We start from the raw sequence: 19,806 nt of genomic DNA, 5'->3' as shown, positions 1-19,806 counted from the left end.
TGACAGGCCTGACATAAATTGTAAGTCTTACTTTCCCTTATAATCAAAAACTTCAGCATTATGTGATCATTCTCCCACCCAATGTGCCAGCTACTTCCACTTCCTTTTTCTATGTTCTAAATAAGAACTATTTACAAGATAAATTAAGGGTTTTCTGGAATAGCTGTGCTTGGCAAGGTTTTTCTCTCATGAATCTGAATTTAAGATGAGGCTACCAAAACAAACAATAAGAAATAGAAAAGGGTATATACATAAAATTCCTTTAAAGTCCCGGCTTTCATTCTTTGTCTGTCAGGGTTGTTAAATTTCATGTAAACCAACCCTGGCTTACTGTATTTCTTTCCCCCCAAAATGTGCACATGGAAGCATTTTGCATATCTGCAGTCCAGGTGTCTATATGCATTTCTCATAAGCCACATTTCAAAAATAAATGATCAGGTCAGGAGAGAGAGAATAAAAAACTTCTGAAACAATCTTCTGTATTTGTAAAACAAATCTGTTTCATCTGAACCCATGCACAATTCCATTTTGGAAACAAAAATAAACAGAGAAAGAAAATTTGGAAATAAAATTAATTTATAATCAGCCTCACTGAATTCAGCTTTAAGTTCCAGATCAGTATACATAAACTTTTGCTATGCCAGGAGTTCATCTATTTAGACCAGTCAGCCGCATAAAAGTTGTGGTTAAGATTGGGAAGCAATTATTTAGGCACTGAGCTGTTTTGTTTCTCCTCTTGCTCTTCTCTTCATACAAAAGTGTCTGCAATGAAGAACCTCCATAGCTGTTGATGGATATTAAAAATCATCTTGACTTCCCCCATCTTTTCCCAGCTGTGATGGCTAGTCTAATTTTCAAGAGCATTCAAGCTTTCAACTCAATATCTGCTCCCACTTGATTTAATTATCAGTAACTCCGGCTCAGTTTTCAATAATATTGTCAGCATATAGAAAATAACTCCCCCCCATGAAAAATTAGTCTTCTTATTAGGTAAATATAATAAGTGCTTTGTAAAAGATTCTCCATTTCATAGTGTAATATAGCCACCAAGAGTATCTGGATTGTGGTTGGAGATAGGCAAGTAGGTAGACAGACAGGCCAAGTGGTAATATGAACGATTAACACTGACTATAAAACAGGAATTCTTCAAAACAGGAATGGAAAGCATTTTGTATGATTTATATTTTTAATCAAATAAGTCAAAGTGACTAGACTAATAAAAATATAAAACAGCTCACAATTATCTTTCAGTCTGTTCACTTTTTCCAATTTTATAATGCAGTTTTAACTCAAAAGATGACATTTTAGAGACTGAAAGAAAATATTTTTAAAAGACATGCAGAACCTGCACATAATGGACTTAGGGCTGAAAATATTGAGAACTGACATGGATCAGTTTATAAACTGATGTATTGTCACCAGTCATTTTGCCAGAAATTATAAATGTAACATTTTAGACATGTATCACAGAAAAAAGCTTGGGCATGTAATCTCTGTTCTGTAGACGTCTGACATCTATAAAGTATCCTAAAAATATTAAACTCTTGTGCTGTATTTATCTTAATCTTACTCCTACTAATGATCTCTATGTTAAAAGACATGATTTAGTTGGACATTCCTCAAATGTGACAAAAAAAATTTGTTAGTTAGTTGCCACACTAAGTTTGCTTACTGTGTAAGAAACTTCTGTCAGCTTGGAAGGTATATAACAATGTGTGTCTAAAACAAAGTATAGTGTAAATATTCCTAATACTAGATATGAGGGTTGTGTAAAGTATTTTAAACTCAAAATGGATTATTTCAACCTTGACGGAAATATTCCAGATTGACAGTATTTCATTCTTGACAATTGGGCCCAATTTGGGGATAGTTGTGGCTATATATTCTGAAACTATTTGGCCATAAGCAGCATTACAATACCATGCAGTCTGAAATTGGAAAACTTATTTTGGAACGTTTGTATAATTTCACGTGTTACACCTGTGTACTGACATCTATATATTTTGGTTCTGTTAGCAAAAGACGAATCTTACATTTTCTGAGAACTAAAAATGCTATTTTAATGTATGCATTAAGACTTTTTCAAACCAACTGGGATGATAGGAAACATTACAAAGTCATCTGTATAGAAGAATATGGCAAAAGTATTTTACATAAAATGCAAAGATGAAAAAGGAGATCAATAAAGATTTCAGTTGTATGGTCACATAAAAAAATGAATAAAAAGGGAGCCTATAAAACGTCTGATTCCACCCAGATTAGGCTCTTGTTCTATGTATTTCATTACTGTTGGCAGGTTACTGTACAACCATGTGTGAGTAAAAACAAATATCTATCTGCAGGAGATTCCTCTAATTAGGGGTCCCCAACCCTGGTCTGTAGCTTAGTGCTGGGCTGCAGCCTGTTTGAAACCAGGCTGTGGAAGTGGCATGTGTGTACGTGCAGCTGCATTTGTGAAAGAGGTGTGTGTGAAACCACTCCCTCTATCCCCCGCTGCTTCCACTGGTCTGCCAAGCCGAAAGGTTGGAAACCGCTGCTCTAATTCTTTCCACTGGAGTATCAAATATGAAGCATTTTACACACTGACAGACAAGTGTACAATTCTCTTAGGTTTCTCTGTGTATTAACTGAACGTGCCTGACAGATTCTAAAACTGGCTAGGTCACATGTTCCAGCCACTCTATAAGCTTCCAGGAGAGATGATGAGTGTTTTATTTGCTAATGATGCTAAGCAGTCTAATTGGGCTATAATCTGCAGGCGTTTCTTTTCTCCTTTTAGATATATATGAATCAAACATGCCTACTACAAAGTGAGTAACTAAAAGTATGATCTGTAACAATACCTCCATGATGATGTGACAAACTTCCTCCATTAGCAAGGATTTCGTCCCTAGCTGCTGTCTAAAAGGAATAAAGTAATTTAAATCATTCAGTTGTTCAAGCAGGGAAGATAGTATGTTTCATTTAGTCACCAACAAATATAAATGAAGGGGGTGTTGCACTATTTACACTTAAATAAGGACAGTAGTTTTACTTGCAATTTATCTTTTGAGAGACATGTTTTTAAAAGTCCCTGGTAAAAATGAAAACAACCCTTTTCAAAGCATTTTCACTCTGAAGTTCTATGTAAACATAATATTAGTTGCAATATGTATCAAAAGTGTAATTAAATAGCAAATGTTAGCACATCTTCATCCTCACTCTTATTCCACCCAATTCTGCTAATAAGTAAAACTTTAATAGAGTTCTGCAAATATCTTGGATTGCTTTTAAAATGCAAACAAACAGAAAAGCGTCACAATGAAAAATTATGGTGTTAATTGGATGATGGGGGAAATAGAAGTTAGGAATTTTTTTTAGAAATGAGGTAAGAGCTTGGGAAGAAAAACGTAGGCGGGTTCAACGTGATAAGAACTTGGATGGGAAAATTATCACAAAATTCGGAGTCAAGGAAACAGATGACCAAGGTCATAAAAAATAAACATCTCCTTAAAGCTATCAAACAGTCAGTTTCACATTTAACTTTGGTTTAGGTAACAATTAAACATACACTTTATCTAGAACATTTAAGTTATTAATTATGTAGAATTACCTCTATTTCTTCATAAACCCGAACAGGGTCACTAATTCCTCTGTAGTTAAAGCCCAAATAGAAGTAGACGCATGCACCAGAATCATACATCTGTGTCACCCTGGTTTTTTGGGGGGGGAAAACATATCAGTCAAATAACGTAGTATTCTTGCAGAGTCCAATTTAAAAATAAACGTTATGGTGATACTGGGATGTACTTGTACAAATATTCCCAGAATTTCCAGCAGCAGGACTTACATTCCCAATGCAACATTTTACTATGTTAAAAAAGAGAGAGCGCAAAAGCTATAGGAAAAAGGAATAGCAAATTTATGTGAACCAGAACAAGACTCAAGTATTCCCATCACTCTTAAGTTTGGATTATTAAGTTTTATTTACAGCCCAAAGCCCCAAAGTAACAAAGTACCCGAGCCAGCATCAGGATATTCTGGGAAGTCCATACAGCTCAAAATGGCTAAGGTTAGAAAACATTGCATTATAAGGGCTGAACTAACTATGGTTGAAATTACAGTCTGACCAATATTTATTTATTTATTTATTTATTTATTTATTTAAACTTATTAGTCGCCCCCTCTCCCCACAGGGACTCGGGGCGACGTACACAAGCAACAGTCAACACAGTGTCATACAGAGGAGGTAAAAAATAAATAAATAATTACAATGCTGAAAAAGGTTAAAACCTCAATAACATTAATAGTTTAAAAACTAAAATTAACAATTAAAAATGACCTAGGGGTGGATAAGTTGTCGAGTTATGCCAGGCCGGCTAGCCGAAACAGGTGGGTCTTCAGTTTACTGCGGAAGGAGCGGAGATCGGTTGTTGTTCTAATGTCTGGGGGGAGGTCGTTCCAAAGGGTAGGGCCTGCCACAGAGAAGGACCTACTCCTGGGCACCGCCCTCTGACAATCTCTAGAGGACGGCACCCGGAGGAGACCCTCTCTGTGTGAGCGAATGGGCCGCAGGGATGTATGGGGCAGGACACGATCCCGCAGGTAACTAGGCCCTATGCCATGGAGCGCTTTGAAGATGGTAACTAACACCTTGAAGCGCACCCGGTAGGCCACAGGAAGCCAGTGCAGCTCGCGCAGGAGCGGTGTTATATGGGAGAACCTCGATCTCCCCATAATTACCCGCGCGGCTGCATTCTGGACCAACTGCAGCCTCCGGGTGCACCTCAAGGGGAGCCCCATGTAGAGAGCATTACAGTAGTCCAGGCGAGACGTCACCAGCGCGTGAGTGACTGTGTGCAAGGCCTCCCGGTCCAAAAGGGGTCACAATTGGCGCACCAGGCGAACCTGGTGGAACGTCCCCCTCGCCACGGCTGCCACATGATCTTCCATAGCCAGCCGGGCATCAAGGAGGACGCCCAATAGAGAAAAGCAAAGGCCACACTATAACTTAGAAACCTGACTTGTTTTGACTAATGATGATTTAGATTAAGCGCACAGTACATTTTGTATGACAAACTGTGGTGACTCTAAACAAGATAATGGCTTGTTGTAATTTAACTTTCTTTGTAGCAATTAGGAGATTCAGCTGATGCAAGTGGGCATCTTAAGCTATTTTACAAAAACTGGTCACCAAATAAATAAGGCTACGTAGCATTAGGCCTTTGGTGCAAAATGATAACGACAATATTTTAAAAGGATTCTAGAGGTGATAAAGATCACACTATAGGCCTACATATCACTTATAGGGTGCCCAACCTATTTTAGAACTTAATTTATATGAAGATGCTTTACCGGCAGGTAGCAAATGGTGGAAACTGAACACCTTTTTCTTTGCATTCCCTTGTCATTCTTTCCTTTACATTTTTGCACAGATCTACAACCCTAAAGATAAAATAGTACAAAAGTTTAAAAAGCAAAATTATTTAAAGTATTAATAGGTAACATTTTGTGACTGATATAAGAATGGGTTTATTGTAACCCAATACAAGGATTAATTCTGGATCATTAAAAGTAAAATTATGCCTACAAATTCTGCTTGGTTTTTAAATGTACATATTGCCACAAAATAATCAATAAACAACATTTAATAAAAACTGGAATTATATTTAAACATGTTACAATTTTTATCTTGATTAAAGTTCCCTAAATTTAAGACCTAGACGGATAGTTCTCTTAATCAGGACTTTTTCCACCACAGGCAAATTATATTGGCTCCACATATTCCTCTGAATGTGGTAAGGAGAACCAGTTGGCCAAGTAAAGATTACAAATTTGATTACATTAATTTTAATAACCAAATATACATAATGTATGTATACTTGGTATTGAAAGCCACAAGATCAAAAAGGTCTGAATAATTATAGAGCAGTCTCCTATAACTTAAAGCCTCAATTGATAATATTTTGGAAATAATGGAACTCATTTTTGTTTGGGAAATGACAGTCATAACAAATATTAGAAATGTGAAGATGAGCATTTCCAACTTAGTCTCTCAGAATCACAAGAACAATTACAGAACTACATTTAGATGGTTTTTAGAAGATGGTAACAATACGGCCATTTAATTAAGCAGTTCCAAGATTTTGGGTACTGTGTTATATTTTTATAATTTATTCTTAAGTTCATATTAAACTTTACTTATGTTCATTAGGACATCACCGGAGAGATGATGATGATCCTTTTCTTTTAAACAACAAGATCTTTCATTGGCTCAAAAAGTGCCTGATGGCAGAAGTTCTTCTATTGTAGGATGGGGAAGTTAGGAGCCAAGTGAACAGGTTTCCTTACTTCATCAAGAATCTTTGATGTATTATTATTGAAATAAGTTTCACATGAACTGTGAAATAATATAGTTTTTTTCTACTATTCCAGAAACAATCTTTATATTCTACAAAATACTCAGATCATTAAAACCTAAAACCACCATTTTTTAACAATTTTTCCAGAAAAAAGAACATAAAAATATGAATTTTCACTGAATAGAGAACATTTTGATTTTACCTATCCCAAGGAACAGATGTTTCAAATGATTCTCCTATTATATAATAATCCATGCCAAGGTCCTATTTAAGAAATCAGAAAAACCTTGGATTAGTATGCAATCTTAAGATTCATATATTCACTATGTATATATATATGTATATATATATATATGTATATATATGTGTGTGTGTGTGTGTGTGTGTATATATATATATATATATATATGCAACTGAGAATAGTTAAGATATTACCAAGGCAACAGACCTGCATTAATCTAATTACCATAGTTTTCAGAGTATAAGATGCATTGGAGTATAAGACGTACCAAGATTTTGAAGCGGCAAATTTTGAAAAAAAAGTTTAGTTTTTGCACTCTGCAGACCTCCCAAACGGCCCGTTTTTCGCGAATATGGGCCCGTTTTTTGTCAAAAAAGGGGTATGCATAGCTTTTGGGTGGCTTGTAGAGTGCTCCTGGGGGCTGGGGGGGGGGGGGGAAACAGCCTGGTTTTTGCTCATTTTTGCCTTCGCAAGCCCCCAGGAGCACTCTGGAAGCCTCCTAAAGGCTATGCACTGCCATTTTTGCAAAGGGGGCTGGGTTTGGGGAGGCAAAAAATGCTGTATTCGGTGTATAAGAGGCACCCAGATTTTCAGCTCCGAAAAATATGGTAAATGACTAGGCTCAGTCTAGGAGTATGGAAAATGTATCTGAAACTTACTTTTAATTTCCTGTCCTATCAAATCTGTCTGTAACATATATTGCGGATTCAATGTATACCGTATGAGCAACATTGTAAAACTATATAATTTTATAAAGCACAAAGACAAAAAGAAGCAAAACAATTCAATTTCCATGAGTATTGTAGAAAGTTCAAAGACTATGTATTTACTATCTAAAACCAAACACAAGAGGAAAAAATACAATAAATATAGTAAAAGTAGAAAAATTGCAAGAAAATCCTGAGCAAATTAATAGCTAACAATACCACGAGGTGGAACCAGATGGTTTCTAATAGCTACTTCTTGTTGATAATTTTTAAAAAACCATCCTTTTTAGAGGTTTCTGAAAAGTGATCTCCTCAAAAGATGGGTAATTGCCTCTTGGTCACAATGCCACTTAAGGTTGTTAGCAACTTTCAATCATCATTCGATGTACAAGAGACATTTTAATAGCATATGTTCATATGTCTCTCTGAAGCCCTGAAATATGGTGCATTTCTGAACCGAATCAGTTCAAGATTTTTTCTTGCTTCATTTCAATAGCTTTCCAAGGTTAAGCAGAGTGGGAAATTATATATTTACCGTATTTTTCGGAGTATAAGACGCACTTATACTCCGGTGCATCTTATACTCCCAAAAAATACAGTATATATTGTTCAAAAAGTAGAATAAACTTACCCTAATATAAGCAATGATAAATGTCATCATGTAGCCTCTCTGTCCATTGTCTTCTCCAGCTGCAAGACCACTGCAATTTGAAAATATTAAAATATTATACTCTCTAGCTCTAAAATGTCAACACTAGCCATTCTGAGGATATAATAATAGTTCAGGTAGTCCTTCACTTATGATCACAACTGAGCCCAAAATTTCGGTTGCTAAGCAAGGCAGTTATTAAATGAGTTTTGTCCCATTTTATAACTTTTTGCCAGAGTTGTTAAGCGAATCACTGCAGTTGTTAAGTGACTCACATGGTTGTTTAGTAAATCCAGTTCCCCTCATTGACTCTGCTTGTTGGAAGCTGGTTGGGAAGCTTACAAACGGTGATCCCAATGGAACAGTGCAACTGTCATAAGTACATGCCAGTTGCCAAGCACTTGAATTTTGATCATGTGACCATGGGGATGTTGCAACGATGGCAAGTGTGAAAACTTTTTTCAGTGCTGTTGTCACTTCGAATGGTCACTAAAGGAATGGTTGTAAGTCGAGAGCTACCTGTACTTTAGTTGCTAGAATTTATATAGATTTAGTTCTAGATATAATAATTGACATAAGAAGTTATACATGCAAATGCATAGATACACATAAGGTTTTCAAGTGACACAAAGTCCATCGTTACAAAATGTTGATATGGGAACCCTGCAGTTTTGCACTGTTTAGATACTGAGAAGATAAAGGACAAAGGCTTTTCGCTATTTGGAAAAAATATTACGCAGGATTTAGAGAAAAATCATTTTAAAAGATTGCTAACACAGTATAGTGGTGAAGTTGGACCAGGAAACCTGAATTCAAGTCTGCAGCAACCCCAGAGATGTTGGACCTGTCCCTTTCTGTCAACCGGTCTCTCTCTGAATACTCTAAAGCAGTGTTTCTCAACCTTCCCAATGCTGCGACCCTTTAATACAGTTCCTCATGTTGTGCTGACCCCCAACCATAAAATTGGTGTCTCGGTTCCTAAGACCATCGAAAACATGTGTTTTCCGATGGTCTTAGGCGACCCCTGTGAAAGGGTCGTTCGACCCCCAAAAGGGTCCCAACCCACAGGCTGAGAACCACTGCTCTAAAGGGTGGGTTTTTTTGCGAGGACAACATATGTCAACCCACACTTCTCCCATAGCCTTAAAGTATGGAGAGGAAAGGCAGGATATATATGCAATAAAGCAGACTTTTCTAGCCCTGTCAATTCTCTGCATTAGATTGATGCTCGTTAGTCAAATTCCTCAGAGTAGGAGTGTTTTGGTTTGCTTTTAAAAAGGACACTGCTTCAACTCCACTTGTTGGTGCTAATGAGCACTGCTCTATGGGAGAGTCAGGGGAGTAGATTGCTAGCGACGTGTGTGATTACATGCAGCAAGAAAGGCAGTTTAAATGGGCTTGGGGATGGTTGATGCCATGGAGCTATCTTCTTTCTGCTGTTACTGGCTCTTCAAAGGAGCAAGGACCTGAAAGCCAACTGGGTTTGCATTTTGATAAAGTGATAGCCAGACACGAGTAACAGCTGCCTGGTGGGAAGTATAACAATGTCTTTTAATAGCTGGCTGCATTTTCTCCTTTTTTCCCTGGCATTGTGACAAAGAACACAGTGTGCAAAGGGCAGTGTACAAGAAAAACCAATATGGGGCTACTGTACAGAATCAGTAACTAGAACAACTAATACAAGCTCTATCTTATTCCTCATTTTGTAGCTTTCAGGCCAAAAGCAAAGCACAATTGACCAGGGATGTGCAGGATACGGAGCAAGAAATTGATAGGATAGACCCTGTGTTAATTCCAAATCGATTATGAAATTATATATATATACACATACACACACTTTCTAAACTTCAAAAGTATGTCTGAATCTGAATGTTTTGGGATGTTTTGGAATAATCCTTTTATAGAATAACATTGAAAAGTAGAATGCTATTAGCAAAATCTGTTAAACAACGGAAGTTAACGAAAGATCTGCATAGCAGTAGCAATGCTGTTTTTTTTTTTTAAAAAAAGGAAAATAAAGTTGTAATCTGAATAAATATCTTCACCGTAGTTTCATTATCAGACCCATAATCAATCAAACCAGCTGGACACAAATTACCCTTCCATTACTCAGCTTATAAAAGTGAAATGTTTTCTGTTTCCTTGCAACAGCACAGAGCAATAGGTGACAGGAGGTGGGATATATATACAATTAATCAAGTTCTGTTGATTAAAGACAGACAATTTCCTATTTAAAACAGACTTGTTCATTCCAGCTGTAAGTCAATAATGAACGTTATTATACCTTAATCTCTAAACATTACTCTCCTTCCCTGTATTGACTCATTTAGCATCAGAAGTTGCTTTTAAAAATTAAAAAAAATAATAATAATATTATAAACAGACATGACTTCGGCTAAATGAGATAAGTATTTACATTTTATTGTAATAGTTACGGCTTTGCCAAATTGCACACTTAGACAAACTAATAGCAATAATATTTGCAATATTTATTATAAAAACGTAATTATTGAATATGTAGAAGTGCAACTAAAAAGAGACAACAATGTTAGTTTGTTCTCACTTTTCCATTTTCTATAACTGAAAATGCGTGACACCCAAAGGTCCATCCAGTTCTACTCTGAAAAGGTTTTAGGATAATAAATGAACAGTAGCAGTAATAAAACTTTAAAAGTCGTACCCAAATTTTGCAGCAATATCATAAACTTGCTTTTCGTGCTGGAGGACTTTCTCTCTGTCACCCTCAAAGACCAACGTAGCAACACATAATACATTGGGATCAAATCCTTTGAACTGTGGAAAGAAAGTACCTGCATTATATTATTGTAACATGCACAGCAAGATCTGTTATTATTGTCACTAAATTCATTTTCATATTACTTTTGATAAGATCAATTTCAAAAGTAAGAAGCATGACACGAGTTTTTTTTAAAGGATGAAGTTGAAAATTCAGTTTGTGAAGTTTTTAAGGACCAATTAAACTAAATTTCAACTACAAAATACCAACAAATATCAAATTTCTTCAAGCATAATCCAGAAATAACAAGAGGCCTGGTAGCTGTAGAAAACCAGAGAGGGACAGCAGATATTTCATTTCTATCAGCACAGATATGCAGAACAAGAGGGATCAATCACTGTCTCATGTTATAACTTACCTTCTTCCCCCATTTTGGGTTTCAGAGGTAAAGAGGATGTTAATTTCAGATCCAAATACTTGGGAGAAGGGAGTTATGGTATGTTTAATATTGGATTATCTACAAGACTAATAATGTGTTTTTACAGATTGTAAAATTGTTCTTAATGCAGAGAGTAACTTTTTCCACAGAGAAAGACAATATATTGCCCCTAACCAAGATTTAATACTATATTTGAATTGATGGAATTCTATATTTCTGGCAATATAATGCTACACCGTAAATTGTAAATGTACACTGTAAACAATTCAGAAGACAATATAGAATGTTTTATTTTTTATTTTATAAAAAAACCTGAAAGATGACTATTTCAATATATACTTTCTGATCCTATTGAAGGTTTTATTAAAGAATGGTTTAAAAAGATGTGTTCTTTGTTGATATTTGAAATGAGAAGATGCAGCAGTTTGTTTCTACATATAGACTGGATTTAATAATAAGTTAAAGAACTGAGATAGTTGTATATCAATAGTATTAGACAGTATTATCACCGACGTACTTTTTAAAAGTTTTTGCTAAACTTTACTATGCAAACTTACAAAATATTTCTGAACTCTGTGTATCACTCACAATAATTATCTCACTAGAAAAAATTCTGGAAAAATCATTTTAAAAACATTCCAAATTATATTGCATTAAAAAAAAACCCCAACTAAAGTTTGGGTTTATACAGGATATCATAATTTAGATCCCAATCATACTTCAAGAAAAACACCAGTTCAATCCTCAGTTCAAGAGTCCCTTGTAATACTCCCTATCTCTATAGCTCACACTTCAGTTAGCCTCCGGTGGTAGCTACTCCATAATGGCTCCCTCAGGGTGCCATGAGGTCCTTAAATGTCTTGCTGTTCTTGTCCACACTTCACCCCAGAAAACCTTCTAAGCAGCCTAAGCCAAAGTAGCAGGTCCCTCCTGCTAGTCTGCTCCAGGCAGGACAATTATTTTTGAAAAATAACATCCTAACATCCTAGGTTAAGTTCCAACCATATCACCTCACTTAAAGTGGAATACTCAAAACAGTTTGAGTAACTTAAACTAGAATGAGATATCCAAAACATTTTTCCATTCAAAATAACCACGTTCTGGATTATTATCATGCATCTGACACTGTTCGCTATCAAACTGCTGGACCCATCCATACTAAAAGTACTTTCTGTGAAACACACAAAACTATTTAAAATGTGCGGGGGTTTTATTGCCAAAAACAATAAATTAGATACCTTTGTGATGTAAAATTTTTTCAGTCCATCCAGTAGTGATGTAAAAATAGATGCAACCTGTGGTTTAAGAGCATGACCTTGCCAAGAAAGAGAAAAAAAAATTGTAAGACAACAGAAAGATGAATAAAATGCAGATATGCAGAATGGGAATGTATGCAATACATTAATTATGTGGAGGCATACGTATGTGCTTCAAACCCAGGAAATATTGAGATGTAGGGTGAAATAAAGCATTTCTGCATAAACTTCTACTTATTGATCTAACGTTTCATGATATGTAAATTATACATTCTGGTCTACTTCCTGGACTTATATTCTCTAATATAATTGTATGGTAGCCTTATCAAGACTCAAGCACACAAAGAATGTGGAACTTAATTCTCCCCCACATTCTCAGGGCTTTTTTTTGGGGGGGGGGGAATCACAAATAGCACTGAGTGTTTTACCTTTTTTACCAAAAGGTTTTAGTGCAATCTCTGCTTATTCACTGAAGGAATATACTTTAGCTAAGTTCAATTACGTCCTTAAGCTTTTAATGAACTGACTTTTGCCATAATTGCTGCTCCTACACTTGGGGACTTCTCTTTGGGGAATTTTTGTTTGTTGCCTTGCCATTTCTCATGAGAGGGGAATTTTTCTATCACCCTGTTTTTACTCTTCCAATTTCATAATCACGATAGGCCTCACCAATTGTCACTAAATACATCGAAACACAAAGAGGGATTAGAATATTGCACGTGCAATATCGAATAGAATATTGCAACTGCAACCCTACCAATAGAATACTAATGCTAACAGAACGTTTAAAAGTATGTTACGTTTCTCATCGGACATCTGCTCCAAGTGGAATAGTACTTATTTTCTTTTCTAAAAGCCTATAAGTTGATCTGTGACTAAAGTTGGGATTCTACATTTCATTTTTTTAAAACTTTGTTGCATGATCAAGTACTTGTCCTAATTAGCTATTCAAGAAATTTTAACCTGATTAATCTAACTAACAAATCAATATTATAGCCCTGGCATGTTTTAGCAATATTTGAATTTCATGAAACCACTTATTATTAACAGATGAGAAAACAGTAAACGCGAGAACAAATGTATCGATGGATCCTCTTTACGGTAGTAAGTTGCTGAGAATGACTTACACATCATGTTTTAGTTTCTTGACTGCAATATTGGGTTACAATTTCCCAAGGTTAACATCAAAGGAAGATTACCCGAGTTCTCGAGAACAATTTAGGATGTGTCTAAGAACTGCAGAGTATTGTATGCGATTTTTGACATTTTTTTAAAGCAAAATAATGTTACTTCTAAAAACAAATCGGTAGATATCACTAGCTACTGCAGGTACAAGAGCACATGCTTCATGTTGTAGTTTTGTGATAACCTGGATAGTTCTTTGAATATTGACTGCAAAAATGAGCTATGATGATTAACATCAGATGGATAAGACAGTAGAAAGTTGCTACATACAAAATAATTACAGGAAGAATAGACCGTATAATGCAGAATGCTGCTTCCAATTCACTATTTACAATTAAGGAAGGTCTGATTACAGAGTACTTAGTATTTTTACCAAAACAATTCCTAAACATTTAGTTAAAAACCTACCAAACTGAAACTGTACATTGTCCATCAGGCGAATGGAAGCAGGAGCACATCGCTATGGGAAAAGGAAAAAGAATAGTGGTGAAACATACAAATTAAATTATATCAATGCGCCTGAAAAAAAACTGGCATGAGAATAAGTACTGCTGTCTGACCAACATTGAACTTCTGCAAAGGGTTTTCATCATTCAGTAATAATTCCTCAACACAGGGAGTCAAGATTAATGGTTTTAAAATTTGAACCATAATATATTGTTATATTGGGCCATTCAACTTTCTAAAATATAATGCTATATCATAAATATAAGTTAATTGTAACAGGTCAAAAACCACTTCAGAAATGTGATAGCAAAGAAAAACCCTGTTGCTTAAGTCTGAAGGATGAATTCAGCCACCAGTTTCCCTTGGTCAAACAGTAAAATGTATATTTGTGTGTAATTTGCTCTCCCTCTGCAATCTGCCCTGAAGAATTAGGTGGCTCCCTTGAGCGGGTTTTAGGTAGGATGCCTGGAATTGCAATTGAAGGCAGGGAAGAGAAAACATGCTTGGATGTTAAATTTCACCAAAAGAGGTACAGTTGTAAAATCAGAGGTACATGACAGATACTTTAAAAATAGTCAATAAATGACCAGAGCAAATAAAAAATAAAGGTAATGAAAAGATAATGAAAGATTTGCGCATTTGAATACAGTACCATTCAAGAGTAGAGAGGATAAAGGATAAACTATGTATCCAAAATATATAAACAAATAGAAAAACAAATAGAAGTGTGCTTGTACAATGGACTGTTCCATCTACTGTATTCTGTCTTCTCCAAAAATGTCCCTGTGGTTTCAATGAATAGCGTAGGATCTGATATTATGGGAAAATTAAGAAATGGGGAAAGAGAGAGGGCATTCACCTTTTTTTAATTAGACATCAAAAAGTAATATAAATGAAAAGAAATAAAAGATAGGAAGCAACGAATAAAATACAAAGTAGTAAACAAAAGTCTGGGAGATTACAGCTTTATAATGTATCATTCACTACCTATCCATTATAGATTATACTACTTTAAAAAAGTAAGAACCACTATTAGATTTTAAAATAAGAATGCTGCTTGAAATTTGAAGTTTCTTCAATTTAATACGTTTACTGGATCTCTATTTCAAAATTATAATAGCTAGGCTTTTATTAAAAAATACTGATTTTAATGTAATGGAAATAAATGGAAAGCCTTTTCTATTTCTGAAAATTTGCCTGCTTATCCCTTTCCTTCTTATATCTTAATTCCTTAGATTTATCAGAATAACAGAGTTTGAAGGGATTTTGGGGGGGGGGGGGGGTCTTCCAGTCAAATATAATTAAATACATTAAAATATTTTTAAAAATATAAACTGTTTTTTTTAGAAAAATCAGTTGTTCAGCTACACAAGAAAACACCTTCTAAATTCTTTTTAACATTGATAGAAAGATAATTTGAAAAAAACACAGTAAAATAACTGATGCCACTTCATTTCCTAGAAGAGAACATTTTATATTTTAAATAACATAACTCTACTTCAAACATGCAAACAATAACATTTTTGTATTATATGAAAATAGTCTACAGCTAGGTTTAATCACACCAAAGTATAATTTGATTTTAAATTGGATTTAAAATACTCAGGACTAATTAAAGAACTGCCAATTTTGGTAAAATTTACTCAGTAATTCTCAAAAATGTAAATGTATTAAACATTTTACCTAGCTTTCTTTGGAATTGATTAGGTTATTGAATTGCAGTTTTAAACATGTTCCTCAGCCTGAGAGGCAAGTGTAGTAGGGTACAAGCATGCCATCTAGTGAAAGTACTTACTGCAGCTTTTTAAAAAGTGCAATTAAATACAATTTGAAGACAAGGTTACTTTACCTGCTTTGCTATTTCTCTTAAACAGGCCACCCCTTTCTCAAAGTTTGGAAATACTACAGAGCCATACTTTTGGTATTCAGGGACTGGTCGAATTTTTATTGTAACTTCTGTTATCACTCCAAGGATTCCTTTATAAAAAGAGGAAAATAGTCATTTTGCTACTGCAGCTGAAAGATATAGAGAATTTTATGATTTCATACCAATATCCAAAATCCTATTCCACATATTATTTAAACCCATTAAAAATGCAAACCACACAATAGTGTAGTTCATTTCTTTAAATGTTTCCCATCCTTAAAATGCCAAATGATAACGTACAGGGAATGCAGTATTTCTCAAACTGTGAGGATTAGCCTTCCAAATATCATAGTATTTATTCACTATAGCATATTATAAGACTAAATTTTTTAAACAGCATTAAAGTTGTTATTTAATCTTCTGAAATGTAAGTAAAACTCAATCTGTGAAGTAGATTTGTGAAAGGATCCTGCACAAAGTACTGCTCTAGCACTCATTAAAGCGACAATAATTCGCACTATTTGGTATAAGCAAAACTTCTAAATATGTTTTTACTTGAAAATATAAATTATTTAAAATGGAAATGACTTCTGATTACAAAAAAAAGATAGACATATTTTGGAAAGAAACATTTGCAGGTCTATGCAAATGAACTCACAAAAGTATGTTGATGCCCAATAAACTACTGCTGGTTTCAAAATCCAATCAACCACATGAAACCACATGAATACAGTGGCTGTGTGGTGATACCTATACCATGATTTTATTCTGGCTTAATCCAGTAAGTGAACTCTGCAATTGTGATTTGTAAATGGTACTTTATGGGTAAGTGTAATCGATCATAGTTTGTTAAAACCGTGATTAAATAAAGCATGATTTTGCACAATGCCTGAACCCTGCTATTTATTCAAGTCACTTCAGTTGAGAGTTAAGAAAATCTGACTAGTCATTAATTTATGCTAATTATTCCTCAATATGTTTATTTGGTTCTCCAAACATATTAAGGATTTGATTCTAAATCCCATTATGTTAAGAATTTATCCATAAGGAAATGTATAGAAAAGCTTTTCTGAACTATGAATAATACTATCCATAATTAGGCAAAATATCCAGGATGAGATCACTATCTGTACTAAATAAAATCAGTAAATACAGTATAACAGAACAAGTAGTCCTAAAAAGCTTTATCTAGATTCCCATATCTAACACAAAGTTAGATTTAAGATTTAAAATGGCCCTTCCAACACTATGATTAAGTAACTAAATGGCTGCCACATAGGGAGCAGTTGCTCTCCAAAATATACTAGCCATGATATGACAGCCAATAAACCCCCCCACACACACCATTTACTCGAGGGGGGAGGGGAATGGTGAAGCTGATCTTAGCCATCTACCTCTAGCCTATATTCAAGAAGCTCCTTGCCAAATGATGCACATGAATGCATGCATCCACCATTTAAATTGCTTTAGACTGCTGTTTGGGCTCATGTGATAGTTCAGGTAAAAGCAGTGGAAGCTGGTATCTTTCAACATGTCAGCATCTCACTTTTATGTTATTGTTTTTTTCAATCCCCATTATGCACCAAGGTAAATGTCCCTAGGAACCACACGTAGAATTCAAAATATAGGATATAGGCTCCATAGTTTGAGATTGAGAGTTGTTGGCTCACAAACAGAGCTACGCTATTTTGTGTAGAATGGTATGAGTCAGATGAAGGCAGTGGCATTTGCAGGAAGTAAGAGACATGTGGGCAGAATGACCTATTGTGACACTGGACCTGTTCCCTATTATATGTGCATGCATGTGCAAAAAGAAAAGAGCTTGTGGTGTAACAGTGCATTGCGGCAGTCTATATTTTGTTGAAAAACCTTGCAAGTACCCATGATTGTAGAGTTAATAAAATTCCTTTTCCTTAACTCAGAAGTATTAATCAAATATTGTGTTATAAAAATATGTGAAAAGCATTAAAGTATTGCAATATTTTTTTAAAAAAAAATACCTTCAGATCCTAAAATGAAATGATGAATATCAGGTCCTGTTGACATGCGTGGTCCTTGACAGTTTTTTTGGATTACCCCTTTCGGTGTTACCATTTTTATATGAACCACCTGTATAAAATAGAGTCTGCTTAATACAACTTATGAGAATATATAAAATATGCATTTATATTAAATGCCCAGGAAAAACTAATCTACATCCTATTTTGCCGTTGTAGATAGAAACAAGGAAGAAACTGTCACCACAGAACTTTGTATTACTGTAAATAATATGATCTAGTAAATAAATTTTTGGTGCCATCTTAATTCTTTAACTCCCAAACCACAAAATGCAGAGGAGTATTTACATTGTTTTCTTTTCATATGTGTCAAATAAACCCAATATTTGTCAACCACTAAACTATATTTTAATAATTTTTTCTGCATATCAGCTAATATTTGTTAGTAACAGAAATCTTATACAAATGAAGAAGTTAGATTATTTATTGATAAAAACAGGAAAAAAATTATAGAAAGTGTTTACCAGATCTTCAATATTTCCATAAATATTTTTCTTCATGCCTGATGCTCGGGTAGCTACCCATCCTCCAAGAGTACTAAATTCCATTGAGTCTGGTTCATGGCCTGTACAATAACCACTTTCACCAAGCTAAAAGAAAAGAAAAAGCCCATTATTTTAACCACATTTAGTTGTTAATGTCCACTGCAAAGTTAAGTTCTGTAAATGCTTTAAAAGAGACAATACAGGTAATCCTCGACTGTGTTCAAACAATGCTGGTGTGGTACATTTGAACCACTATCAACTTCTTCTTGCTTCCAATGTTGAAACAATGAGTACACAGAAACTCTATCTAACTTTGATAATGGCTGGATGATGGTGAACATGACATTATATTGAATAAGTGGTGCTACTGTCAGTCAGAAGAAAGGAAATTCAACTTGTCCTGATGGTTGTACTCCACTTGGAAGAGTAAATCCATAGTCTGGTAAGGATCCTTAGCTCCACCTCTCTAGGGATATCCAGATGGTGATGGCAGTTAAGAAATGCAATTTTATGCTTTTCCTGAACCGTATCTTATTCATATCTTGATTGCAACCTCGTTAGACCACAGGAATATAGTCTTCTCAGGATTACCTTAGAAGAGTATTTGAAAGCTCTCCGAAAGACCAAAATATTGCAGCTAGGCAATTCTAGGAGTATAATACGCCTACAGTTAGTCTTTGTTTAGCGACTATTCACAGTAATTGTAAAAAAGTAACTTTGCAATCGGTTCTTGCATTTTCAACCAATGTGGGTCTCTAAAACAAAGAAAAGCTGAAATAAGATCACAAGGATGGCCATGGTTTCACTTAGTGACCACTTTACTTAACAATTGTGGTTGCTAAACGAGGATTACTTGCATATTGAAATACTTGAGCTTTTTATAAAGATGGGGGATAAAATTTAAGGCATTGGTGTTCACCTTTAAAGCACAAAACAGCCTTGGACCTGATTATTAGGAACTGTCCACCTTGGTATGAATATAGGTACATATTAAGATCAACAAGACATGTCATCTGCTTTCTGTTTCTTCATCTACTTGGCAAATAGGAGAGGCCTGCTGTTTGGTATCAGAATTCTAAGTCAGAGGATCCACATAATTACCATTGCATAGTTCACATCAAATTAAAACAAAAAAACCCTTCAAACATTTAATATCTTTTGAAGAGAGTCTGGGTAAAGGTACCACTCAATGTACCATGAATTCACAATTAGGATGCAGATTCCCAAAGTACATGTTATTTAAAACAGAATCCATTACTATTACAAAGGCGTCAAACATTTTATTTTAAGAAGAGCCTTTTGTTCTTTTAATAAGCTATTCTAGTTAATATCCATATTTCCTTGTTTGACTACATAATTTTCTTCAAGATGGTAGCTTATTCTGGATCTAAGTGA

The 19,806-nt window shown here is 34.9% G+C and overlaps 1 protein-coding gene across 1 annotated transcript in view; it reads right to left on the bottom strand.

Annotated features, from left to right (window-relative positions):
* The window catches only part of AGPS (alkylglycerone phosphate synthase), a 53,495-nt gene that overhangs the window by 10,871 nt on the left and 22,818 nt on the right, over nucleotides 1-19,806 (bottom strand). Inside the window, exons 9-19 of the mRNA XM_081934710.1 lie at nucleotides 18,391-18,516; nucleotides 17,870-17,978; nucleotides 15,852-15,979; nucleotides 13,964-14,015; nucleotides 12,353-12,429; nucleotides 10,619-10,731; nucleotides 7,921-7,990; nucleotides 6,544-6,605; nucleotides 5,335-5,424; nucleotides 3,593-3,692; nucleotides 2,844-2,901 (exon numbers count right to left, since the gene is read on the bottom strand). Of these exons, the coding sequence (XP_081790836.1) occupies nucleotides 2,844-2,901; nucleotides 3,593-3,692; nucleotides 5,335-5,424; nucleotides 6,544-6,605; nucleotides 7,921-7,990; nucleotides 10,619-10,731; nucleotides 12,353-12,429; nucleotides 13,964-14,015; nucleotides 15,852-15,979; nucleotides 17,870-17,978; nucleotides 18,391-18,516 (985 nt within the window). The remainder of the gene's footprint in view (nucleotides 1-2,843; nucleotides 2,902-3,592; nucleotides 3,693-5,334; nucleotides 5,425-6,543; nucleotides 6,606-7,920; nucleotides 7,991-10,618; nucleotides 10,732-12,352; nucleotides 12,430-13,963; nucleotides 14,016-15,851; nucleotides 15,980-17,869; nucleotides 17,979-18,390; nucleotides 18,517-19,806) is intronic.

Source organism: Natrix helvetica, assembly GCF_964273705.1.
Source record: "Natrix helvetica genome assembly, chromosome: 1".
In the NCBI taxonomy this organism is placed as follows: domain Eukaryota; kingdom Metazoa; phylum Chordata; class Lepidosauria; order Squamata; family Natricidae; genus Natrix; species Natrix helvetica.
Note: the sequence above shows the minus strand (reverse complement) of the source record. Positions and strands in the feature narration are given on the sequence as shown.